The 23,620-nt window shown below is 43.8% G+C and overlaps 3 protein-coding genes across 4 annotated transcripts in view; 2 read left to right on the plus strand and 1 right to left on the minus strand.

Annotated features, from left to right (window-relative positions):
• The window catches only part of LOC120958589 (calmodulin), a 36,695-nt gene extending 20,740 nt beyond the window's left edge, over nucleotides 1–15,955 (plus strand). The window contains exons 4-6 of one of the 2 annotated variants that reach the window (XR_007452726.1): nucleotides 5,104–5,346; nucleotides 10,948–11,674; nucleotides 13,614–15,955. Coding sequence is in view for 1 of the 2 variants with exons in the window: in XM_040381495.2 (XP_040237429.1) it covers nucleotides 5,104–5,346; nucleotides 10,948–10,976 (272 nt within the window). In the remaining variant the exon portion in view is untranslated. Of the gene's footprint in view, nucleotides 1–5,103; nucleotides 5,347–10,947; nucleotides 12,675–13,613 lie in introns of those variants that run through there. The other variant, XM_040381495.2, reaches the window with a different exon arrangement.
• Nucleotides 15,956–17,943: 1,988 nt separating this feature from the next.
• Nucleotides 17,944–19,590, plus strand: LOC120958590 (uncharacterized). The gene is made up of 3 exons (XM_040381497.2): nucleotides 17,944–18,457; nucleotides 18,533–18,973; nucleotides 19,047–19,590. Exons 1-3 carry the CDS (start codon nucleotides 18,203–18,205, stop codon nucleotides 19,320–19,322), a joined length of 972 nt encoding a protein of 323 aa, XP_040237431.1. The 5' UTR covers nucleotides 17,944–18,202; the 3' UTR covers nucleotides 19,323–19,590.
• A 1,292-nt stretch (nucleotides 19,591–20,882) lies between these two features.
• Nucleotides 20,883–23,563, minus strand: LOC120955301 (protein preli-like). Its single transcript, XM_040376027.2, has 3 exons — nucleotides 22,963–23,563; nucleotides 22,216–22,429; nucleotides 20,883–22,140 (listed from the first exon to the last, which is right to left on the minus strand). Exons 1-3 carry the CDS (start codon nucleotides 23,052–23,054, stop codon nucleotides 21,796–21,798), a joined length of 651 nt encoding a protein of 216 aa, XP_040231961.1. The 5' UTR covers nucleotides 23,055–23,563; the 3' UTR covers nucleotides 20,883–21,795.
• Nucleotides 23,564–23,620: the final 57 nt, after the last annotated feature.

Raw genomic sequence — 23,620 nt, forward strand, 5'->3', positions numbered from 1 at the left:
AAATGTAACAAGGCGACCAACCGACCCGACCGACCAGTGGGTTACTGTTTGCAGTTATCTTTTGCGGGCGGCGTGTCGCATGGTGCGCATTGCTTATCAGGCCTGCTGGTCTCTCTGGTGTTTTATCTGGGTGATCTTTTGGTGTACGTGTTTCGTTGGCGTTGGTATGCAATTGCCGAGACCAAAAATGATGCTCGTTTGTGGCCACTGCCACTCTGTGTGTTGTCCCAAAAGGGCGTGTGTGGGCGCGTTCGATGCTGTTCCAGATTGTTGACCTTATTTTGTGTTTTACTGCCGTGGCAAATATTTCAATAAAAGAGCAAGAGACAGTGGAACTAACAGCCCCCCTGGAGCAGAGTGAAAATGTTCAAACCATTAATATATAGCAAACGAGCAGAAGAGCAGCAGCAGAAAAGAAGGACATGTTTTCGCTCGTGTTCCCTTGCAAAGCGTGCATCTACATTTGTGGACGATCGCGTTCCCGTACACAAAACACACATCAAAGGAAATGCCACGTACACACAAATCCGACCACCCCCAACCGCCCAGTTGTGAATAGTTGAACTTTAGGAATTTCTTATCGGTTAAACGTTGCTATGCTCTCCCGGTCAAACGTTTAGAGCGGGAGGCACAACGGCGGTAGCTCGAGTTGGTGGCATCCATTTGCGCTTTGATATTGGGTATTGGACTTAAACGAAGAGAGAAGAGGAGAAGAAGTGTGTACACACAATAGCATTCGGTGGTGTTGTATGTGCTTGTGCTTACTCGGCTGTCCTTGATTGCACTGGTATGCGGCGGGGCAATTCGAAGATTGGCGGCGCTCGGTTTGGCCTTTTGACTGTCACGCCTTTGAAAAGCTAGATATATTGGACCTTCCACCTCTCCACCCCCTCTCCGGGGTACGACGACTGCTGCAAGAGTAAAGAACTTCTCCCCCAGCTTCGAACAAAAGAGCAGAGAAAAGATGCCTACGATGAGAGATGACGCCCTTCCACACTTTTTACAAGGATGCTTGTAAAATCCTGCAAAAAATGACTCCCATTTCTTGTTCGTTGCCTTTTTATGGTATGCCGATTGTGTATTTGTGTGTCAGCTACAAAACGCGCGATAGAGCTTTTTTTACATGCCTTCGCTTTAAACAAGCCGTGGGCGAGAGAACAAGGGAATAGATCGAAGAATTTAATTTTCTTCCTAGTGGTTGTCAAATTGTGCTAAATTTAATCGTGTTTTCGAATCGAAACCTAACTTTCTATTTCATTTCATGTTGTTTTGTGGATCCTTTCGAATAATTTTGTTACTGTTTTGTTTGTTTTTATTTAATTTTTGAATATCATTTTAGGAAAAACGGTAATGTAATACATATACCAATACGGTAATTGGATTTAGCTGCTTAACAGATAGCATGACGCAGCTACATGTGTGCTAGAAGGCTACGAAAAGAAACAGGATCCCCATAAATAATCGCCAAAATCAAGGCAGTAAATATAACGCAGGAAAGGATAACGATGAAATTTATTGGCTAGGCGAGTGAGAAAGAGTGGTCTCATGCACGTCTTCTCTGTTAGCCTACCACAACCGTACGGTGGGACACTGTACCAAAAAAAAAAGAAATATTACACGAATGTGTCACATCGCAAAAGCTTATGCTGGTTCAAAGAAGGGCACGTTTTTGCCGTGTCCCCGTCAGTGGGAATCAACAGTGAAAAAGGACACTGTAGCCGGTAGCGAGGGACGGCTCCCGCTCCTTGCTTAGGCGCCGTCGAGAACGCGCTAGCGCTTTCGGGAGACAGTTTTATTCGCCGTGAATAGTTTTACTTTTCATGACACGTTCGTAAATCGTTCAAGTTTGTTTGGGATTTACGCGGTGGTGGTGATGTATGATGATGGTGTGCTTTTCACTAGCCATGCTTCTTTCTGCTGCCGCACGGTGAAGAGAAGAGATGTGTGTCCTTTTGTTCGCTACCTTGTATTGTAGACAGTTACCTCCTACACTGGTGTGTAGTATCCCTGATTACCATAGAGATACAATGAAAATGATATTTATTACCAGCTACACGTATAGAACCAGCCACCGAGAACGCAAAGTTTTGTGAAGCTTTTTTCTTCTTCCTTTTGTGTTCCTCTAGAAGGAGAAACTATTTTATGGGAGTAAATTCTTTCCTTGCACGGGCCCCGTTTGTCCTTTTCGTCCTTTCGATGGCCGGGGCTGTACACAATAGAGTGCGTCGAATTTGTCATGAAAGGGAAATCATCGCCGACGCCGGCTTCTCGTGTGTGGGTGTTGCTTGTTGTGTAATATTTTTGTATCGTCAGCTCCCCAGGCTCGCATAACTTTTTAAGGAGGATCAATAGAAAAGGCCACCCCCATGGCGCAGTAAACAAATTCCTCAAATACACTGTGTCCTTTCGACTGTTACTTTTGAGATGGTAGGATTTTACTGGCGATTTTCCTTGGATATTTCCTTTTTTGTGTGTCTCCACGGCATTGAAAGGACGTCTCCTGGTCGGATCGAATCGGTTACGAGATAGCTTTCGGTCTGGTGCGTAAACTCGCCGACGCCTTAAATGAGCTTTTCTTCGCTCGTTATCATGCCTACCATACACCAAGATAGGAAATGACAAGGCACACATAACATGGACTGGACCGAGAGAGCGCGGTGGTGGCGGTGTCTCTACTGTCCTTTCACATAGCTGTACGGAAAACTCGTTCGTAATCACGCTAGTTTGACATAAAAGCCCTGTACGAAAACTAAACCACCGCTCCCACGGTTACGATACGAACGAAACACATTATAATAAATTTTCGTTCCCTTATTGGATACCACCACTTCTCCCGAAATCCTGGCCAACCATTTCTACGCTGTAGTGTTCTCCTCCCTTCGCCACTGAAGTATCGGTTGGGTGGGGGCAAGTCATTATGATACCACCACCAGCACAACACGGTGTGTGCGGCCATGGGAAAATCAGTGCCGCCGTCGTTTGTGCCCTTTCGGGGTATCAATTCATACACTCTTCCCAACACCACTACTACTCTCCGTCCAATTGTGGGCTCCTCACTCCATTTACCGAACGTTTTCCAATGAGTTTTGGTTTTCTCGGTGGGCTTGGTGGGTTGCCGCTGCTCCCAGGTCCTTTTTGGATTTTATGGATAATGGGTAAAGTTTCGGGCGAAAGGAGTAGTAGTAGTAGTCGTCGTTCATTATATTTCATAGCGAAACCTCTATTTCACTTCGCCCCCCAGAAGTGGTGCGGATGACGGAGGAGAAGAAGAACGTGTCCTCCAGCTCTGGTACACAACAATCCCTTATCTTGTGACCTCTATTGCCAATCATGCCCTAGTCCTCGGCGTTGGCGTCCTCAATCGGCGGGGGGTTTGTACGCGATTGAAAGGTTCTTCGTGCTCTGCGGCTTGTGTCCTTTGCTTTTGGGTTGTTGTCCCCGCTCTGGTGTATAAGGCAGGAAGGGAAGTCTATCGAACCGAGAAGAGGGTGGTAGGGTTAGTTGGTGGTGGTTACACATAGCAAAAGAGCTTGAGGCGCAACCTATTTTGTTGGTGCGATTGTGGTTGTACAATTACCAGTAACCACACCACCACCAATAATGCCTCTGTTCAGATTTGGAATAGTAGCCTTTTTCCGAGATTAGAAATCAGATCAGAATGCTCTCTATTGTACACCAGAGAAGATAGAGAGGGAGGATAACAATATCGTAGAATTAATTTAGTTTGCTGTAAAGTATGAAGCCTTATTTTAAAAGGGCATGGATGGTCGTGGGGAGTCTTGTTAAATTCATTTTTAGAGCTGAAAGATCCTGCTCCAAAGTTCTTTGTGTCCATCCTATGACATTGGGATATGCTTTTTTGTGTGTTCAACAATTCTTGCCAATGACGTTATATGATGAAAAACATTAAACGTTAATTTTTGGTTAACATTCTTCTTCTCCCCAACATTTAGCTACCATGGTGGGCAACATGGCGCCACCGTTGTTAGTCCTTGTTATGTCTGCAAGGACACACTGACACATTAAAATCTCCCCCAAGGCGCTTTTTATTGCCTACCAAAAAAAGCAAACTAAAAACAACCATTTAGGGGAGAATGGTTCAATCAGTTTACCAATCAGTAGTTTGTGTTCATTAATTTTTCAAATCGAAAACACCTATACACACTGACCGACGCCCCCTCGAAATTGATTCCTGCGCGGGAAACGGTAACATCGGCGTGTTGTGTGCCCCTGGTGTTGTTGGATGTGTATGCTTTGTATATGTTCTCTAAGGGTGGCTCGGGATTTTGATTTAGGTAGTGGTGTGTTTCTCCATGTTGTAGTGAAATCTGCTGTTACCTTCGCTTCTCCTTCTCTGCAGTAAGACATTCAAATATACGTTCCCGCATAGTACGGGGAAAAATCGATACAAACCACCCTCCACACGTGGCATTACGAAAGCAAAGATGTACAGTCAAGTGTATGGCAGGTAGAGTCTACCTTTTGCTCTGGAATCCATGGAAAAACACAAGCGAGGGTACATCCTTGAGTATCGTTTTTACTGTGTTGTACGGTCTACTTCTTGGAATTGGAAGAAAAACGGAGCATTATAATATATTTAAGCGCCTGTAGCGCTTTGCTCCTTTGACCATAAGGTGTTGGGCTCTGCTCCTTTCTTGGCGTGGTGAAGGTGTTTCGTTTGCGACCCTAGCGGAGGTGTCCATTATAGGTGTCTACTACACATGCGTATAATTTCACATATTTATATATGTACGCACTGGGAAGGTCGTCCTGATGGTGAGGTAAGTCTGCTTTGTAGCGCATAAGATATTGAATATGTACGGGATTAAGCAGATTCTAGGCTTGTGTGTTCTTGCGACTTTTTATTGTATTATTGATGATTTGACTTTTGCAGATGAAATTTAAATAAACATGATTTGAGGTAACTTGTGAGGCAACAACATCTTTTTGGGTAATTTTCTTTACCATTTTGGAATGTATTGCATTGATGAGTCTAACGAATGTTTTTCCTGAAATAAAACTACTTCATAAAACTATAGTCATCGCCTTTACCTACATGATTACTAATATTACTATTGTTTCCAATTTTCTTGGCGCGCACAGGTAACGGCACGATCGATTTCCCCGAGTTTCTAACAATGATGGCTCGTAAAATGAAGGACACGGACAGTGAAGAGGAAATCCGGGAGGCATTCCGAGTCTTCGACAAGGACGGCAACGGTTTTATCTCTGCAGCTGAGCTGCGCCACGTCATGACTAATCTGGGCGAGAAGCTAACAGACGAGGAGGTCGACGAGATGATCCGTGAAGCCGATATAGATGGCGATGGCCAGGTTAATTATGAAGGTAAGAGTTGCCTTTGGCGCCCACACCAAGCATTGTTTCGAAGCAGAGCCAGTGTGTTATTGTTTTGTGCAAGAGAAGCAATGGTTTTTTGTTTTGTTTTAGTTTCACATTCTATCCACCACTACCTGGCGTGGTTAACATCCATTTCGTTGGGGGTAATAGCCAAACAAATTCTGTCGTCCTTTCTTGTGCTGGTGTATGTGTATTGTGTGTATATGGACAGATTGGTGCAAATCAATCGAACCCCGTTTGATCGATATATACAAGCGTAAAAGCAGCAAGGAGGAGGACGGAATATAGCAGAGTTTTAGTTTCATTGCGCCGCTCTTCCAGGCACCAAACGCGCCACCAAACTCTCGGCGGCTTCTCCAAGAATACAAAGAATACTGCGCCATCAGCATGTTGCCAGGGTCATGTTTTGATTTTTGCGACGTCAAGCTCTTCGTGTTTCGTGTCCTGTGAGGAGCGTCAGCTCCCCAATAAGAGCTTACTTTATGAGTTAACATGCGACGATGGTTTTGACTTTTGAACATTTTCGTGTTACATTGCAGGAAATGGGTACCTCTGCCCTGTTGTAGGAATATAATTCAAACTTTTTTGTGTGTGACCAGTTGGCTCAAAGTCACTTCTTGCTTCGTTTTGCAGTCACTCATCCCTGAATGACACTGTTGAAAGTTGCATTTCAATCATTTGTTGACTTTACCATTCACTTTACCGCCCACTACACCTCCTTCTGTAACAACCACACACACACACAGGCACGCGTGCGCCTTTTGGGGTGCCTCCTCTGTGCACATTTTACAATCCACTAGAAAAAACAGCCTTTGAAAAAGTGAAGGTTTCGGTCGTGGTGCATATATTGCACAAGGTCTTCCCTCTTTCTTTTTTTTATTGCCACCGCGTTTTTGTTCTGCCTTCAAGAAGTATTATTCTCCGACGAAAAGGAAAAAGGATTTGCCAAATGTGTGTGTGCAAAGAGGGGAGATAGTAGAAGGAGCGTGCTTTTACATTGTAACTTTGAAGCGCCAAGCCCATCATCTTCAAAGGCAAACACGACGGGGTCTGAATGAAAGAAGATGATGTGTGTTTGACTTGGCGGTTGTGTTTGGTGTCTGCGTGTGTGTGATGCAGTTTTGATGAAGGGGAGGATCCTTTTGTGTGAGGATGTGTGTAAAACTCTTCTGACAGGTTCTTCAAAGGACCACCAACAACACACACACCACCCATCCGAGCAAACTTGATGATTTCAATGCACGAAAATCCTAGAGGTCAGAGCTCTGGGAGCGCATACTTAACACTTTTTGGTGGTGGTTGTGCAAATCAACGAAAATAAATCACTCAGCTTTTTTCATTCTCCTCACCCAGTGTGGTGGGGTGCCGCAGTCGCGTATGCATGATTGAAATCACAGGACCCCTTTCCCCTCCGGTGTGTGGGGCAGTCATGTGCATGTTCATGGTGTTGGCGCGGTAGAAATCTAGCAAATGACAATCAGCTCACTATGCACTCGCAGTGTTCCTGAATTGATGGATTGCACCATACACCCCAGTGTGTTGTTCCTCTGTATTTGCGTGCTGCATGCAATTTTTCCAGCGCAATCCAGACTTTTCCACTCCTTAAATTTTTCGCAAAGATACTCCTCTCCAACATTTACGCCCCTTTCGCTTGGGGGTGAAATATTTCGCATTGCTGCCGCTCCCTTTTGGCAAACAGTGCTGAGGGGAGGCGGCTCTGTGTTACGCAAAAAATCCGACTGCGGCAATAAAGCTTCTTCGCGAAAAATCTAACCATCCCCTAACCAGGGGGAGCGCGAAAATATGGTGTGTTTGGAGGTGGTGGTGGTGTTGTAGGTGGTTTAATATTTGATGCACCTTCAACACACACACACACACACACACACCCCCTCAAAACCCCCCATTGGGGTGATATTACGCTGTTGGAATAAACGAAAAGGAGTGTTTCGGAAAAATATAACCGCGAGCAGCAGCAGTGGCAGTGGCAGCCGGCTAAAGAGCTTGTATTGTGTAGAGGGTAGCCTTTTTAACAGAATAACGTACACACCACACCGCCGTCCTGTGTATAGTGTAACGCGCACGCACCCAGTGGTGGAAGGCGTAATAAAACTTGTGGAGCACACGAACGTGAATGCTGTGTGTGTATATTGGGAGGGAATGAGAGCTTGGTTGTTGCGCGAAACACGTGAACTCATAAATTTCAAGCCTTTTGTGGTGTGTACCGTTTCGGAAGTCGGCTCACGGCAGGGCGAACAAAAAGAAAAGTAGAGGACCCCGTTTCGCTTTCTCAATATAATGCACATAAAGAAATGCCTTTAGTAGCGAAGGAGGGAGAGCGTGTTGGTTGGCGGCTTGGTTGGTGCACATAGAGATTTGTTAGAGGATCTATTTTTGTGCGACGTGCTTTTTTGTCGCTTTTTAGTGTTACTGCTAAAAATGCTTTTTTCTTTGGAATGTTGTTGTAATTTATTACTAAACCCTTTTTGGCTATTATTGGCCCCTGGAGGAGGGAGGAGTTGTTGTAGTACCACCGTTGATTGCAAATTACATTTGCATCATCCGCCGAACGACACCAATATGGTGCGCAATATGGGGAGCGAGGGGAGTCTTCTCGAATTATGCAAAATACAAATTCACACAAGTTATGGTGTGTTAGGGTGGTCGTAAAGCGTGCTGGACCTACTACTACCTACAACTCCTACTCGCCGAGCTCTGCCACCACATCCTGCTTTGTATGCACGGGATGAAAAAGGCGTCTCAGCGTCATCATCTGACGGGGGGTGTATACTGTCGCGTAGGCATCATCTACCAATTGTGTATACTGCTGCCCGGTCGAGTTGGGAATGAATTACTCACGGCGCTTTTCGCTTACTCATCGCTCTAGAAGGGTGAAGTGTGCTGCTGCTCGTGAGACACACGAGAATGGCGAATGTTGTTCCGCCACGGATGAAGGCAAAAAGCGGGTGCGAAGGGCGAAGACGATGAGAGAGTTCTAAGGGGCAGTGTGACGCAAGGTGTACACGAACCAGCAAAAACACAAGTAAAACGATCGTTGATCTTTAGTCGGGTGAGCCATCGGCACGCTCGCCACGATCACTTGTTATCGAGAAGCAGCGGCGCACCACCGCCACTCACTGTGTTGTTATGTTTTTAACCTTGTTCGGAGGTGTATAAACAGCTCAGAAAAGGAAAGGGTTTGTTCCGCTGTCTTCCTGCGGCCATACTCATGGTCTCCACCACCTCTCTTTGATGGGGGATGTGTGTGGTATATGTGTTTTCATTGACCAGATTGACACAAAAAACAGGTTAATTTATGGTGGGAATGGGGCGTGGCCGCGGCAGTATCTTTTTATAACCCGAAATCACGGGACCGCTTTCTAATTGTGTTTTTCTCTTTTTTGTTGTAATGAGAGCTTTTTCGGGTTTGATTGAGATTGGTCAGGAATGGCTGCTGCTGCGCCCCGTCGCACGCGTCATCATGTGATATCATTGTCGGCGTGTGACGACTTGCTTTGCCCGCGTGACTTAGACTCTTCAATCCTCCCATAGTAGTGCGGGATGGTCTATTTGGGTATTGTTATCGATCTTTTACACAGGTGATGATCGATCCAGAAGCACCATAATCGTCAGAATTTTCTATGGAGTTTGATGCATTTCTAAACCTTTAATTGATGTTACAATTTAATGAATTGGTTTGTGATTTCAAGTAAAACCCTTAGTAAGTGTAGCTTCATATTCTGGTGCAATATAATAATAACCATTTTAATAACCCGTGGCTGCAAACTCTGTGCAGCTCTTGGTTAAATAAAGATTGCCTCAACAGCATATGCTTCTGGTATTGCTCGGCGCGTCGTAACCTGCGCTAAATAGATTTATGGCAACACTGTACTTTGTGTATTACACTTCCGTCTTACGATTTGTTTATGGATCCCCCGCCGCCATATGTTGCTGTTCAAATAGTCTTTTTAATATAGCGCTCTGCCCTCTATCTCTCTGATCCGATACAGTTCCGGCGATGGTAGTAGTATTTTGTAGTACAGCGCAAGACAACGTCATTTCGGGTTGAACTATTGGAACCCGTTGTACCTAGGATAACTCTACCAAAAGCAAGGGTTGGGAGGTGTTTGTGCTGCACTACTACTGCTGCTAAAACACCCTTCGACAGGCGACACCCGGGTTGACAGTGGAAGTTGCGCCGGGTTTTGTGTTGTTTACCGTTGGCTGTTGGAAGATTTATCTTCCATGTGTGGTCGGTCCACCGACAACGACTACAAAACAGGGCAAATGAGGGAGGATAGTCTTGCGTTTTGCAAGGCGCGTAATGAGCACGGTCTTGTAAGTTTTATCTACGTCATACGTCGGGTAGTGGTACTGCATCTCGAATTCTCACTACACTGGAGGTGACGAACGCTTTTGCGCGATCAGCCTCTCTCTTTGTAGACTGAAAGGGGTGATGCTTATGATGATGGGGACACTCCCTTCCCCCTGCATGTACTCCAGCAGTCCAACTCACTGTGTGTATACGGCTGTAACCAGAACCACACAGCCGGCGCTACAGTATTCTGTAAATAATCATCTAAAACGATGGCGCAAAGTCTAGAAGTAGCACTGGGAGGAAAAAAAAGAACTGTAACATCGAGTGTGTGTGTCTAGGTTTTAATAATATTCCTCTACTCTAGCGAGAAGTGTGGCTCCTAGGTTCCGCTAACTAACCACCACCGCCATCCTATCCTACCATAAAGATAATACTGCGGTTATTCGGGCACGATGGCACTGTTATTAATATTTGCTTGTGGATGAGAGAGAGAGACACCGCAGTTAGTGTGGTGGCATTGTGGGGTTATTCTTTTCAAAAAAGAACCGAAGCAAATTGCAGCGAACGATGACGTAGTGTGGAAGGTCCGGGGACACTTCAGCATCCGTTATCGATGCGCTGTGTGTCCGTTACTACTATTGTGTGAACTATTTTCGAGAAGCGTTACTTTATCCGTAAATTCGAGTTGATGGATGATAGTATAGGAAGAATATATTGTTGAAATATTGATTTTAATGCTTTTAAATATTGAAAATTATATAGAGTAGATTTAGACACCGCGTCGTGAGCACTTGCCATTCTTAAACGTCTCATTACTCCGGTATAACGAACAACACACGCAATTGCGGTGTTGTACTGTTTTGTTTTACTCTTACACACACCGCGTATACACAAATTGCACGATCATTCTTTTGCACAAGCCAAACATATGTTAATATATTCATCCAGAGCCCCAGTTGGTGTTGGCGCAAACAATGAGTGTCTCAACAAGGCGTATGTTTGTGCCTCTCTTTTTGCATAATACTGCCTATTCTACTAGTAAGAATTTTTTTATATCTCTCTACCACTTTATCTTGTTTTATGGACAGTTAATTAGTGTTTACTCTTGCATTATTTGCTATATCTTGTTGTAAAAATATAAGTGTTACTCTTTTTAGTAAGGGAGTTTCTTGTTCTTTTTTTCTTGTTTTTAGTTTCACTTTCCTCTTTTGCACAACTAATTTCCGTTTTGTTTTACCATTTTTCTTTCTCTTTCTCTCTCTTAACTATTCCAGAATTCGTAACAATGATGACATCGAAGTGAGCTACAGGTCGATACATTGCGCCTTTCTATTTGTTTATTAAGAAGACTGTAGCCACGCGCAACAACAGCTGCGCAACGCTATCGATTTGGATTTAAAAAAAGAGCGAGAAGCGGAAGAGGTGGAGAAATGCAGCGTGGGATTTAATGGAGTGGAGGAGACAAGAGCGAGAGGAGGATGATGATGATGATGATGAAAAGAAAGGAAGTGGAAAAGAGCTACATACAACAACAAAAACGCAACGTAAAAGAGCAAGAAACCATACAGAAAAGAGTAAAGCTAACGAGAGATAAACATTAAATAAGAAAACTCTTAAGCATAACACAGAAGTAAGCAGTATACAACAACAAACATGATGGAAACAAATTGAAAACACTACCTAAGCATAGCAAATCAACAAACAGCTTTTTGATAACATCTCCAACCGATATGAAAGATAGCATCAAAAAGCGCTGCCCGAAAATAACATCAGCAAGCAAAATAATAGCAAAACAGCAGCTATAATATTTTAACAACTTTCAACAGCAGTAACAACAGCAGCAGCAAAAATAAACAACAACAACAACAGCAACAGCCATAATAATATTTAAAAACAAAGCTTCTTCATCACCACCACCACCACCCACCCACTACCATCACATTGAGACACAACAACACAACAACTCTCTCTTCCCACGCAGACGAAAGAAAGAGAAACAAGGTAAAATTCTCATTTCCAAAAAAACAAAACAAAACAGAAACAAAACAAAACAAAAAGAGAAACCCGAAGAGAAATCCTTATTGCAAAATAAAAGTAAACAAAATGGAAAGGTACAGCAAGAGTCGGCAGAGAAAAAAAAGGCAAAACACATATAACTTAAAAAATTTTAATTGTAACAACCACAATTATAAATAAGAAGATAAATAAAAATGGTAAAAGAAAGAAAAACAAAAAAAAGGGCATACAATCAACTCCTATATTGTAATAATGCAAACCAACAAAAGGGTGGAGCACACACAGCAAAAAATGAAACCTTTTACTCTTTACTCCTAATAATATAACCACACAGACAGACACACACACACACACGACACACACAACACAACAGAGCTATTTAACGACAGCAACAACCATCACCGCGCAATTCCACTCAATTCTCTAGCGTCGTGTGTACAACACCCTATTACTACTCTATTACCTATTACTATTATCTACTTCTACTTCCTCTTCTACTACTACCACTGCTCTACACAACAACACCACAGTACTCTAGTGTACTACTTCTGCTACTACACCAACACACCACCACCACTTTAATCTTCTGCATCACAACAAAATCCCTTCGCGCAGCTTTTCCAAAACAACAAAATTTCAATATAATTCAGCTAGTAGAGAGAGAAAAAAGAAACACCGCCGGACAGAGAAAAGAGTAGAAAGAAAGCAAATTGGAAAGGAAGGGGAGTAGGAAGGTGGTCAATGGCGCGTGGCGGCTGAGTCGCCACGGGCACCACAGGTCCAGAGATAGGCAGAGAAGATAGCAGCAGCAACAGCAACAGCAGCAGAGCAGCTGAGGAATGAGTCAGAGAGGAATGGAGGGAAAGAAGAGGAAGGCACCGGAAAAGAAAAAGATTTAAATTAAATTAAATTTAAACACTATCCTTAATCTATTTGTGTACATTTTTTTGTAAAAATAAAATCAACTAAAATCTACGGAAATCAATTTTCCCTTCTCTCTTTCTCTCTCTCTCCATCGGCATATTTGAATTAATCGAAGCACCAAAAGAGCATTAACCTTTTAGAGGAGGGTATCTGTTATAGATAGTGTGATGAATCTACAACCAGCGCGCATAATGGAACGAGGGAATTTAGAAAGAAAATGTTTAAAATGTTGAATAATGTGGTTCAGCAGTATGTAATAAAAAGAGAGATAGTTAGAGAGAGAGAGAGAGAGAGAGAGAGAGAGAGAGAGAGAAAGAGAGAGAGAGAGAGAGAGAGAGAGAGAGTAGAATAGAGAACAGAAAGGTATTAGTTAGTAGCTTAGTAGCTATATAAGAAGATAAGGATATGTTTTACAAGATCTAGCTAAAATACTTTCAAAAAGGATCTTGAAGATACGGTTAGAGCATTTTTGATGCATTTATCTAGCTCATTTACTTTCTTTAGGGACTGTTGAATATGTGGGTTATGTTGTTAAACAAGTGAAGCTAGATTTTTTTTAAACTCGGGAAAGAAGACTTGATGCAAGAGTACTTGTTTTGGTGTAACACACAACATACACTTTCTCCCACACATAAAAGAATGAATTATCCAATTCTACATTCCACACTTCACACACGCGCGCCCAATTTTCAATATTCATACAAAATTCTCCAAAATATTCCACATCGTTTCTGGTTGACATTGGTTGTTTGTGAATATCGAGAACAGAGAGGAAAAGAGAGAGAGAGAGAGGTTTGCAATTGATCTGTTTTCGGTGATTGGTGTGGTTGTTGATGCAAAAGGATTTTCTGCTCGTTTTGTTTTTCTTTTGGCAGGATGGGAAAGTATAAAGAAATTGAATTTTGAGAATGTTTTTTTTTCTTCTTTAATTCAAAAATCACTTTAAACATAATCGATATTCTAAAACTATTTTAACACCACTCCGTTCGATTAATTTTAGTGTTTGCGTGTGTCTCTCAGCAAAGCATTTGCGTGTGTTCCTATGACACCACGAGCACGAATTTGTTCAACAGCCCAACACCAAAGGAAAGCGTTCAGCTAACAGCAGCAGCAGCAAACTCAGCGGCGGCGGCGGCATCAGCAGCAGCAGCAGCGCAAACAGCTAAAGCGGCGGCGGCGGCTTCAGCAGCAGCAGCAGCAGCAGTAGCAGCAGCGCAGATAGCAGCTTATCCTTTTATCCTAGTATGATGGCCGAATTGGATTGATTGATATAGTTGTATCTCTCTTTGTCGTCATTTAGTGGCTTATTGACAGTGTGTATGTGTGGTGCGTAAGACGATTGCTATCGAAGCAGCAACAGAGTAGTAGCCTCAATCCGATTTAGGGGTAGTTAAATGCTTGCACTTAAAGAGGGACCTAAGACGAACAGAATCAGAAGAATGAACCGGTGGCTGCGTGTGTGTGTGTGTGTGAAGAAGAAGCAGCTGTGTTGTATCCTTCGGACAAAAAAAAACAAAACACATCGACTACGATTTGCAAATCCATCTCACGTTTATGAAACGTTCTTACGCTGTAGAAAAAGAAAGCAAGTAACCAACCCACACACGCATACACACACCGTATATGATAGTCTCACTCGGGTTTTAGTAGCAGAGGGAGTGTCGAGGAAGTGTATGGTGTCCAAGATGTCAGTTAACACCGGTTTAATCAATGTTTAACATGAAAACGTTTGTCAGCAAATTGTCAGTTACAAAACAAAAATCCACCTTAGAATGCAATGCGAAGCGAATATTGCAAAACACAGCACCGCATATAGTGTATGGGAATGAATGGTATAAGTGCGTAGTTAAAAACACACACAACAAAGCATAAGAAGAAAGAGAAGAGAAAAGAAACACAAAAGATAGTATAAAAATGCAGTAAGTAACTCATTATTGATAAAAATAAGAGCTTTTCAACTAAAGAACTACTACTACTACCAAGCTAGTAAGAGAAGAGAGAACGTATTTAAAAGAAGAAAAAACACACACAAACAAACAATACAATCACACACAAACACACACACTCACAGACTTTCGAGCACACAACAAAACCGTTTAAACAATTCCAAAACAAAGTTAGGAATCAACGAACACACTTAGCTCTACTACACACGATACAAAAAAACTCCCAAAAAGAAAGACATTTTCTTCCTTTCTTTCTTTCGTCGTCGTTGTCGTCGTCGTTGTCGCGTTTGTTAGTTGAGAGGTAAACAGCGAAAAAAACAAAGTTAAATAAAAAAAAAAACAAACAAAAATCCAAGCAAAACCCACTACGAGCATAAAAAAAGGATAAAACCTAATAACAAACCCAAAAAAAAAACTACAAAACAACAGATAACAGAAAGAAAACAGCTAATTACAACAATTTTCTCGCACACAAACAAATACAAACATAGGCAAACACATACACACACACACATACATACGCATACAAAAGAGAAGAAGGAAAATATATGATAAGAGCAGAAGCAAGCAAAGGCAAGCAGCAGTCGCAGCAACAGCAGCAGCAGCAGCAGCATTTTGAAAATGGTTGGCGCATTAATGCACATATACAATTAAAAAAGCACGGAACAAGTGAAAACAACAACAACAAAATTAAGAAAAACAGAAGGTGTTGTAATGCAAAGGTAACAAAGAGGAAAACAAAGCATAAGAAGAAAAGTAAGTTGCAAACAGGTACACTAGTAGATTAAAAAAACACAAAACTGGAAACAAACAGAACATAGAAAGCGTCAAAAGAAGAGAGGGAAAGCAGAAAAGAACGAAGATATATTAATACAGTATAGATATCTATATATACACACACACAGAGTAAGAGACAGGAAGAAACGTACATACACAGATTTGACACAAAAATCCCCACCATCGCCTACTACACCACCACCACCACATTGTTGCGTGCGATCGCCCGCGTGTGTGTGTGTGTGCGTTTGTGTATGTGCGTATGCATTAGTTGATGTGCGTGAGTGTTTGCAGCGCGCGCAACACCTCCCGCGTACGCGTAGCAGAGTGTTGTGGGTTGCGCTTTAACGTGCGCGCTGCGTAAATGGAGGCGCACGGGCGCCCACGTGGCACGGAAGAGATTCGTTTGGAAGAAGGGTTTGTAGGCCAGAGGAGGAGAAGGAGGATAGGGTTTGTTGCGTGTTTTGGGAAGCCCGTTGGATATGGGAATTGCATTTGAAATATAGAGAGAGAGAGAGCGAGGATACTGATGTGTGTTGGTCGTTTGAAGGCAAGGCAGAGATGAAGGCAAACAAATATAATAATTAATAAACAGCTGAAGAGCACTCTCTACTACCTATTCTCTTTTTCTCTCCTTCTCTCTTTCGCTCTTGTGATTATATTTTAATGTTTTACTTTTGTAAGCGTTTTTACTACACAACATTCACCATTTGATCCTGAAACATTATAGAAACAAACACCAGTTTTTCTACACTTTCCCTTGAAGGGGCGGGAGGAAACAGCCGAAACTTTTCAACAGATCAAATATTCGCCTTAATTGATTGATAGATTGTGCCTCTTGCATGCCCATTTTTTCACATTGACATTCTATTGTGTCTCTTACGTGTGTGTGTTTGTGTATGTGAGTGTGTGTGGTTGTCCTCAATGTGTACGTTGTTTGTGTGCGTTTTTGGCTGAAAAAAGCTGTATTTTAGAGGCGCGCCCTGTGTGTTTGCTTACTATCGCCTACAAATGTTTGTACTATTACTCTAAACCAACTCCAATTTCTACTTCCTCTTCTTTCTTCCCTCCGTATATAAAGGCAAACACTTTGCTACCGTTAGAAAATAACAGCAATGAAATACAGAAACATTACCGTGTGCTCTGCCAATAGCTAATGCAAAAGATGTAAAAGATTAGCGCAACAATAGATAAACACAGCAGTTTATTCACAGTTTAAACAAGTTAAGACAGAAAAAAGACTAAGATAACAAAGACAGAGAGACACAATACACACAACAAATATTTGTTGGAAAAGAGAAAGAAGCAATGGAAAAGGAAATGTAAAACCGAATCGGCAGCTTGGCTACAGTTCAAAGAAAACAATATATTTTAGAGAGAAAAAGAGAAAAGATACAAGTAACTTTTCCCCCACTGGTAAACGAGGCAGAAGCATTCCAGTTGGTTGCGCGGTTTACTACTAATTATTATTGTGACAGAAGTAGTTTAAAAAAACGTACACAAAAAAAAAAAAACTACACACATGAGTAAACAACACTCTTTAACCCTCTCTTGGAACGTTTGTTTAGGGAGAGGAGACGGCAAAGCCATTACTGTGCTTTGTTGTACTACGTACACGAATACACAGCCATAATCTCTACTTATACTTGAGACATAAAGAAAGAAAAAAAAGAACATCAAAAGTAAACAAGAAAGGGATAAAAAATAAACAACAACAAAAAAGAGAAAAAAAAAACGAAAGATACAAACACAAAACAAAACTCCCTCTTTCTTCTAATGCTCTTTTGCTTGTGTCTCTTAATGTGTGTTATTTTTGAAAAGTATTTGTATTTTAAAGAAAAAAAAAGAAAACAAACAGGAAACACACAAAACAAAAGATCAGAAACCGGGCTTTAAACAAAGCAAAATATATTAAAACGTTTCTTTTTTTGAAAAACTGTAAAACAAAACAGAACAACCAACAACTCAGAAACAGAACGTTGACTCGCGCAAGTGAGGTGGAGCGTCTCGCGTGTTTCCATTTTTAAAGCCAATCCCAGTTTTCGATTGATCGCGTCGTTGATCGGTTGCCATATATTTATTGTGTAAAACTCTCTTTTGTACTTTGTGTCGGAAATCCTTGTTGCAGAGGGAGTAAAGTTTTTCTTTGGTGAACACTATAACACGAGTTTTATTTATTTAATTGTGCTTGTGGTGGTCGTAAAGGTAAGCTAAAGAAAGAAAGAAAGAAAATGAATAATGTTGGGTAAGTAGGATGAAATCTGTATGTGCATTTTTGAACATAAATATTTTGAATTCATTTAATTCGCGCTACATTTAGAAAACTACATGTTGAACACGTGGTACAGCTATTTCTTAGTTTATACGTTTAGAAATGGCCACAATAAATCCTATAATCATGCTATGTTGGCATTACGTAGATGATTTGATACATTTTCTTCCATAAAAATGACTATCTATGTTGTGTTAAAAAATAACGTTCAATTCGCAACGGTTTCTAAATCAAATTTCGAATTTGGCCAAAGTTCGAACATTTTCCCACTATGCGCGCTCAGAAATCGAAACTGTCATACGCGTCAAATTCTGTCCTACAGCCAATCTGTCAAACGAGTGTTAGCCAAAACAAGCCAACAAGAAACAACACTTTGGACGCGAATTGGCTGTTTCTGTTGATTTCGCACCATATTCCCGGCATTTTCGTATAGTAATTTGTGTGTACTGGATCGGCAAACGCGTCAACCCCAAACGGCACAAGGCATCTATTCGAAAAGCGCCACAGCGTCGCGTTGTGCCTATTCGTAGCGGTTGGAAGGTTTGTTTGCATCGCTTGTTTACACGCTACCGAGACCTTTGCCAGCCACCAGCCATGGACCAGATGCTGCCGAGTCCGGGATTTTCGATCCCCAGCATCGGGACGCCGCTGCACCAGCCGGAGGAGGATCAGCAGATTCTGCCCCACGCCTACCAGCAGCAACAGTCGATGCCACACATGACACCGATGGGTGGCCTTAGCTCGAGCAACTACACAATGCCGGCCATCGGTTCGACGTCCGGCAAGAGCATGCACACGTACGCGCCCAGCTTCTCCACCCCGCAGAACATGATTCAACCACAGACACCGGTAAGCGGATTGGATTTGGTGGTTTCTTGTTTGCTGCTAAAGTCCGTTCTAATCCTTTCTTTTTCTGCCCCCCAGCAAAGTCTCATGTCACCGATGGTGCCGATGACGGAATCGAAGGCGGCAGCAACACCGAGCCACCCGCAGAGCGGCAGCGGGGGCAGCGTGCGGGATCCGGAAAACATCGGCAGCGTCAACATCCACCAGACGATGGGTCCCGCCACCCCGATGACACCGATGACGCCGAGCGAACCGGCCATCCTGCCGCAGCTGCAAAACATCGTCTCGACGGTGAACCTGAGCTGCAAGCTCGATCTCAAAAAGATTGCCCTGCACGCCCGTAACGCCGAGTACAATCCGAAGCGTTTCGCTGCGGTCATCATGCGCATCCGGGAGCCGCGCACGACCGCGCTGATTTTCTCCTCCGGCAAGATGGTGTGCACGGGCGCGAAGAGTGAGGACGATTCGCGACTGGCGGCGCGAAAGTACGCGCGTATCATACAGAAGCTTGGCTTTACGGTACGCATTGCGAAGGATGACACCAATTGTGGCCTTGGACCAATTTAGCTTAATTTCCTCTCTCCCTTTTTAGGCCAAATTCCTTGACTTTAAGGTACAGAACATGGTGGGCAGCTGTGACGTGCGGTTTCCGATTCGGCTGGAAGGGTTGGTGCTAACGCACGGTCGGTTCAGCTCGTACGAGCCGGAACTGTTCCCCGGACTGATATACCGTATGGTGAAGCCGCGTATCGTCTTGCTCATTTTCGTGTCCGGCAAGGTGGTGCTGACGGGGGCTAAGGTGCGGCAGGAGATTTACGACGCGTTCGAAAACATCTACCCGATTCTAAAGAGCTTCAAGAAACAGTAGAGGGGGGGGGGGGGGGGAGGAAGGAGAGGGAGAACTTTAAGGATAGGGTGGGTACTTTTTTTGTTTTGCTGTTTTACCTATTATTCGTTTTCTCTCGTAGGCAAGTGTTGTCGTGGGGAGGAGAAGGAGGAAAAGGAGGAGGAGGGCAACGCTTGACGCGCATTTTTCTAAAAAAGCAGCATTAGCAAGTAAGTGAAGAACAATCGAAGTGAAATGTTTCCGAATAAAACGAAAAACCATTGGAATTCGTCGTGTGGTAGAAGTGAAATGATGCTTTGGCCGTCATTTGTTTTAGTTCTATTGTAAGGTTCCTTTGTGATGGCACGATTCCAAATTGTTAACGCGTATCCTACACCTTATCTCCAAGACCTCCAAGATAGATGGACATTTGATAAGTGACTTACCTTGAAGCGACTGCTCGATACGCTTTACAACTCATTTTTAGTGATGGGTTATACGACTCCACTAACGGATCGACCTGGAGTCGGATGTAACGAGTTCGGTAGGTTCGATAGGTTCGCCAAGGCATATGCGATTCCTACCAGTGGGTGCAACGAGTTCGGTAGGTTCAGTAGGTTTGGTAGATGCATACGCGTTCAACAGTATGACCTCCCTGGTAAAAATTCGTGCTAATTAGGGAGTTTGCACTTTATAGTTGGGTTGATTCACAAACGGCGAATGTGATAAATAAAAATAGATTTTTTTTAGAATAGAACATTTTTATCACTTTTGCCGTATGAACGACCTCATATGCTCCTACCGAACTTGTATGCACTAGAGATTGGTTTTTCGGATTGCACCCACAGTTCCGCTCCGGTCTGGGCAGGTTTTTTTATTCCGATTCCGACTCCAGTGAAATGGAATCGCTAGCTCCGTCGAAATCGTCTGGAATCGTTTGGAATCGTCCGGAATCGTCTGAATCTTTCGGGATCGTTCTTAATCGTTTAGAATCGTCTGGAATCGTCGGAATCGTCGGGAGTGATCCGATTCCGATTCGATTTCATTTCAGAAACTACTATGGAGTGATCGGAGTTACGTGCCTCCCTACCGATGAAACGAGCATTATAAAAGGCCTTTTGTTGCCAGTATAATAAGAGGTTCCATCGACACTCTAAAAATTTTAGGGACGATTCCGGGCGATTCCAGACCATTCCAGACGATTCCAGACGATTCCGGGCGATTCCGGGTGGTTCCGGCGGGAGTAATTGAACCTACCCTTTGGATCTGGTTCCGACATTTTATGGAATCGTTTGGACCCCGTTCCGCTTTTTTGTGAATTTGGCCCAACGGAGAACTTCCATGCGTTCGAGGTAGTGTATTCAAAACAACGTTTTGGTAAAGAATTACTTAATAGTGGTTCCGTTAGCAATATTACAGGGCAGTTCAAGGAATCTGTATCACGATTTATTGACCGTTTCCCAAAAGTTATTCTTTTTATATTTTTTTCGCAATTCAGATTTTCCAGCATTTTGGAACCAAACGGTAAAGGACAATTGACTTTAAAAAAGGCGTTTGTCATCATTCTTCATTATACATTCATAAATCGCTCTTAAAGGGATATTCGTTTAAGGATGGATTTATTCCAGTTATGTTTAAAGTAGCGTACAATTGAATATTCTAGTTTACGTCCTATTCGCGCTATTCCAAATGTATAATCTACCCTGTCTCTCGTTTGCTTTCCTCCCGGGAGAATTCAAGTCAGTATTACCATCTTTCGCGCACAACTGCTGTCGCCTCCTCCGCTCGATCGCTGCCCCTTCGGTTTTTGAACAGTAGAGACTAATGGATTAACAATAAACACTATCAAACGTCTGTTTTTTGTTCTGGTTGCTAGTAGTAGCAGCTTAGCGGCAGCAGAAGCAGCAGTAACAGCAGCAAGCAACCTACTTCGTGCGATCCGCGCTAAGCGAGAAGTGATCTCAAGCGCAAATGAGATCGTCGAGTGCCGTTCTTCCCGGGGCACACAATGCGCACACAATCACGTGGAATGATTAACCAATCGTTTGGAAATTGCACAATTCAACGGGCTCTTTGGACGGGCGGCGGCCCTGCCGGCATTTTGTGTAGGTTTTGTGGCTTTTTTTCATGGGACTTTGTGGTATACCGGGGGGTCATGGGGCATGCTTTCCAACAAGGCCACACACGCATGACAATACTGCTGAGATGTGGAACACGACCTGCTTTGCGTTGGCTTTACGTCCGCGGATCGAAGATGGGAATAACTACTTTTGAAACGGCTGTTTTAAAAACTTTTCCTATTTCCTATCTCTCGCTCTCTTTCTGCTTCTCTCTCCCTCTCTCTAACGTACTAACCACAGCTCTTTTTTTGGGTAACAAAACCCGGTACCGAACAAAACCCCACACCAAAGACTTAAAATCAAACCTACGGCATCAACTTGTGTACCTGGGGGACTGCTCCGTTACCGTTGGAATTGATGCATGGTATCCTCCCCCCGTGTGTGTCCCCTCCTTCCTAGCCCTTGACGGACAGGTTCTGTACCAAATGTTCTGCCTGCGCCTTCATGTGGTCCGACGCGTGTTTGGCCGCTTCGCGCAGCTTCTGGGCCTTGGAGGCCTGGCTGGCGGCAGCGGCGGCGGCCGCTGCCAGCGCGACCGGATTGTTCGGGAACATGTGCTGCAGGACGTAGTTGAAGCCGCTCACCGTTTTGGCGCAATTCTTCTTGAACCGCTCCAGCCCGAACGCGCGAATGGCGGTACCGAAGCCGTACACGGACGAATCGATCCACGCCGACCGGATGGCGATGGTTTTGCCCGGCTGGTCCGGGAGCGATTTGTAGACCACCTTTTCCACCACACTCTGGAAAAGAGAGGAGCGGAAGTGTTTGCTTAAAGAATGTGTTCTAATTTCTAAATGCAAAAGTGTCAATATTACCATTATTTTGTTGAAGCCAATGTTACGCGTGTACGTGACGAGCGTTCGCTCGTTCGGATCGACCACCGACTCCTCCACGATGTTGACCGACTTTGCCTTGAAGAAGCGCTCGCCCCACTTCGGCACGTGGTTCGTCTTGGTGAGGAGCCGCTTGCTGTGCAGCTTCCCATTCCGCACCTCCCGGCAGACCGTGTCCTCGGAGAGTACGTGCGAGCTGTCGCGTGTTGTGTGTGCGTACGTGTGGTGTGTGCGCGATGCATCCGGCGCAGATAACGAGATGGTTGTGTGTGTGTGCGCGCGTGCCGGCATGCGATGGAGGTGGTGGGGAGGCCGGGTTACATAAAAATAGAACGTAAAGGAGCAGAATTAAAACGTGTTCAACCGGCGAGAAAGTGCCGCACATTTACACATGTGCCGGAGAGGCATGGTCGTAGCAATCTCAGTGTGCGCATTACATAATTGGCATGGGCAGTGAATGTATCTGTCTTGGCGCGAGCGGTGGGCATCCAAGCAACCGCAAAAATCACTTGCAGTTGCGCGGACAACACACACGCATACACAAGCAGTTGGCGGCACATTGGCCACCCGAAAGGGTAACTAGAGCAACCGAAACTGCAGCTATTTTTTGACAAGCTGACAAATTTTCCGCCCTTCTAGGGACGCTAAAACGAGACTTAGCCAAGGCGATGTAATATTACAACAGCTTCCTGACGTCACGCCAGCCCTGAATGATGGGGTGAGCCTTACCTGAACGGGTTCGGGTATCGGTTCCAGAAGCCCTGTGTGACCTGCTCCCAGGAGTAGTTGTACACGGTTTCACTTTCATAGTATTTTGTCATTTTTTTGAGGAGGTTCAGTTCTGTTCTCTTTCGGTGCGTTGTCGGGATCGGACTTTGGATTCCCCGGTTTGCCTGAGACTTATGTTAATTGCAGCCACTCAAGCGAGCTCGGTTTCACTTTTCAAATTGATTGCGATGTCGGGTTTGCCGTTAGTCAGCTTAATTTTATCAATTTTCAGCGCACCACACTACCAGCATTCCTCTCCGCGGGATTGGCTGGTGCACACACACACCTTGCCTTATCACTTTTCGATAGCAATGATGCGGGGGCTTGATTAGTGTGGGCATACAGAGAGAGAGAGAGACACACACACACACACACACACAATTGACACAGGATAGATCGGGATCGTTGCACGCTGAATGCAGTTGTCTTGCACTTTTGCCACCTCGGGGGAGGGAGAAATGCACACAAATTACAACGCGATTTGTTTTCGATGGCACACACGATGGCGAGCGGTCGATCGATTTTGGATGCGGTTTTGCACAAAACAGAAAAACACACACACAGCCTGCGATGGGAAGGAGGGGAGAAGGGGTTGCTATTTGACAGCTGGTAATTTCTG

This window comes from Anopheles coluzzii, chromosome 3 (assembly GCF_943734685.1).
Source record: "Anopheles coluzzii chromosome 3, AcolN3, whole genome shotgun sequence".
Lineage (NCBI taxonomy): Eukaryota > Metazoa > Arthropoda > Insecta > Diptera > Culicidae > Anopheles > Anopheles coluzzii.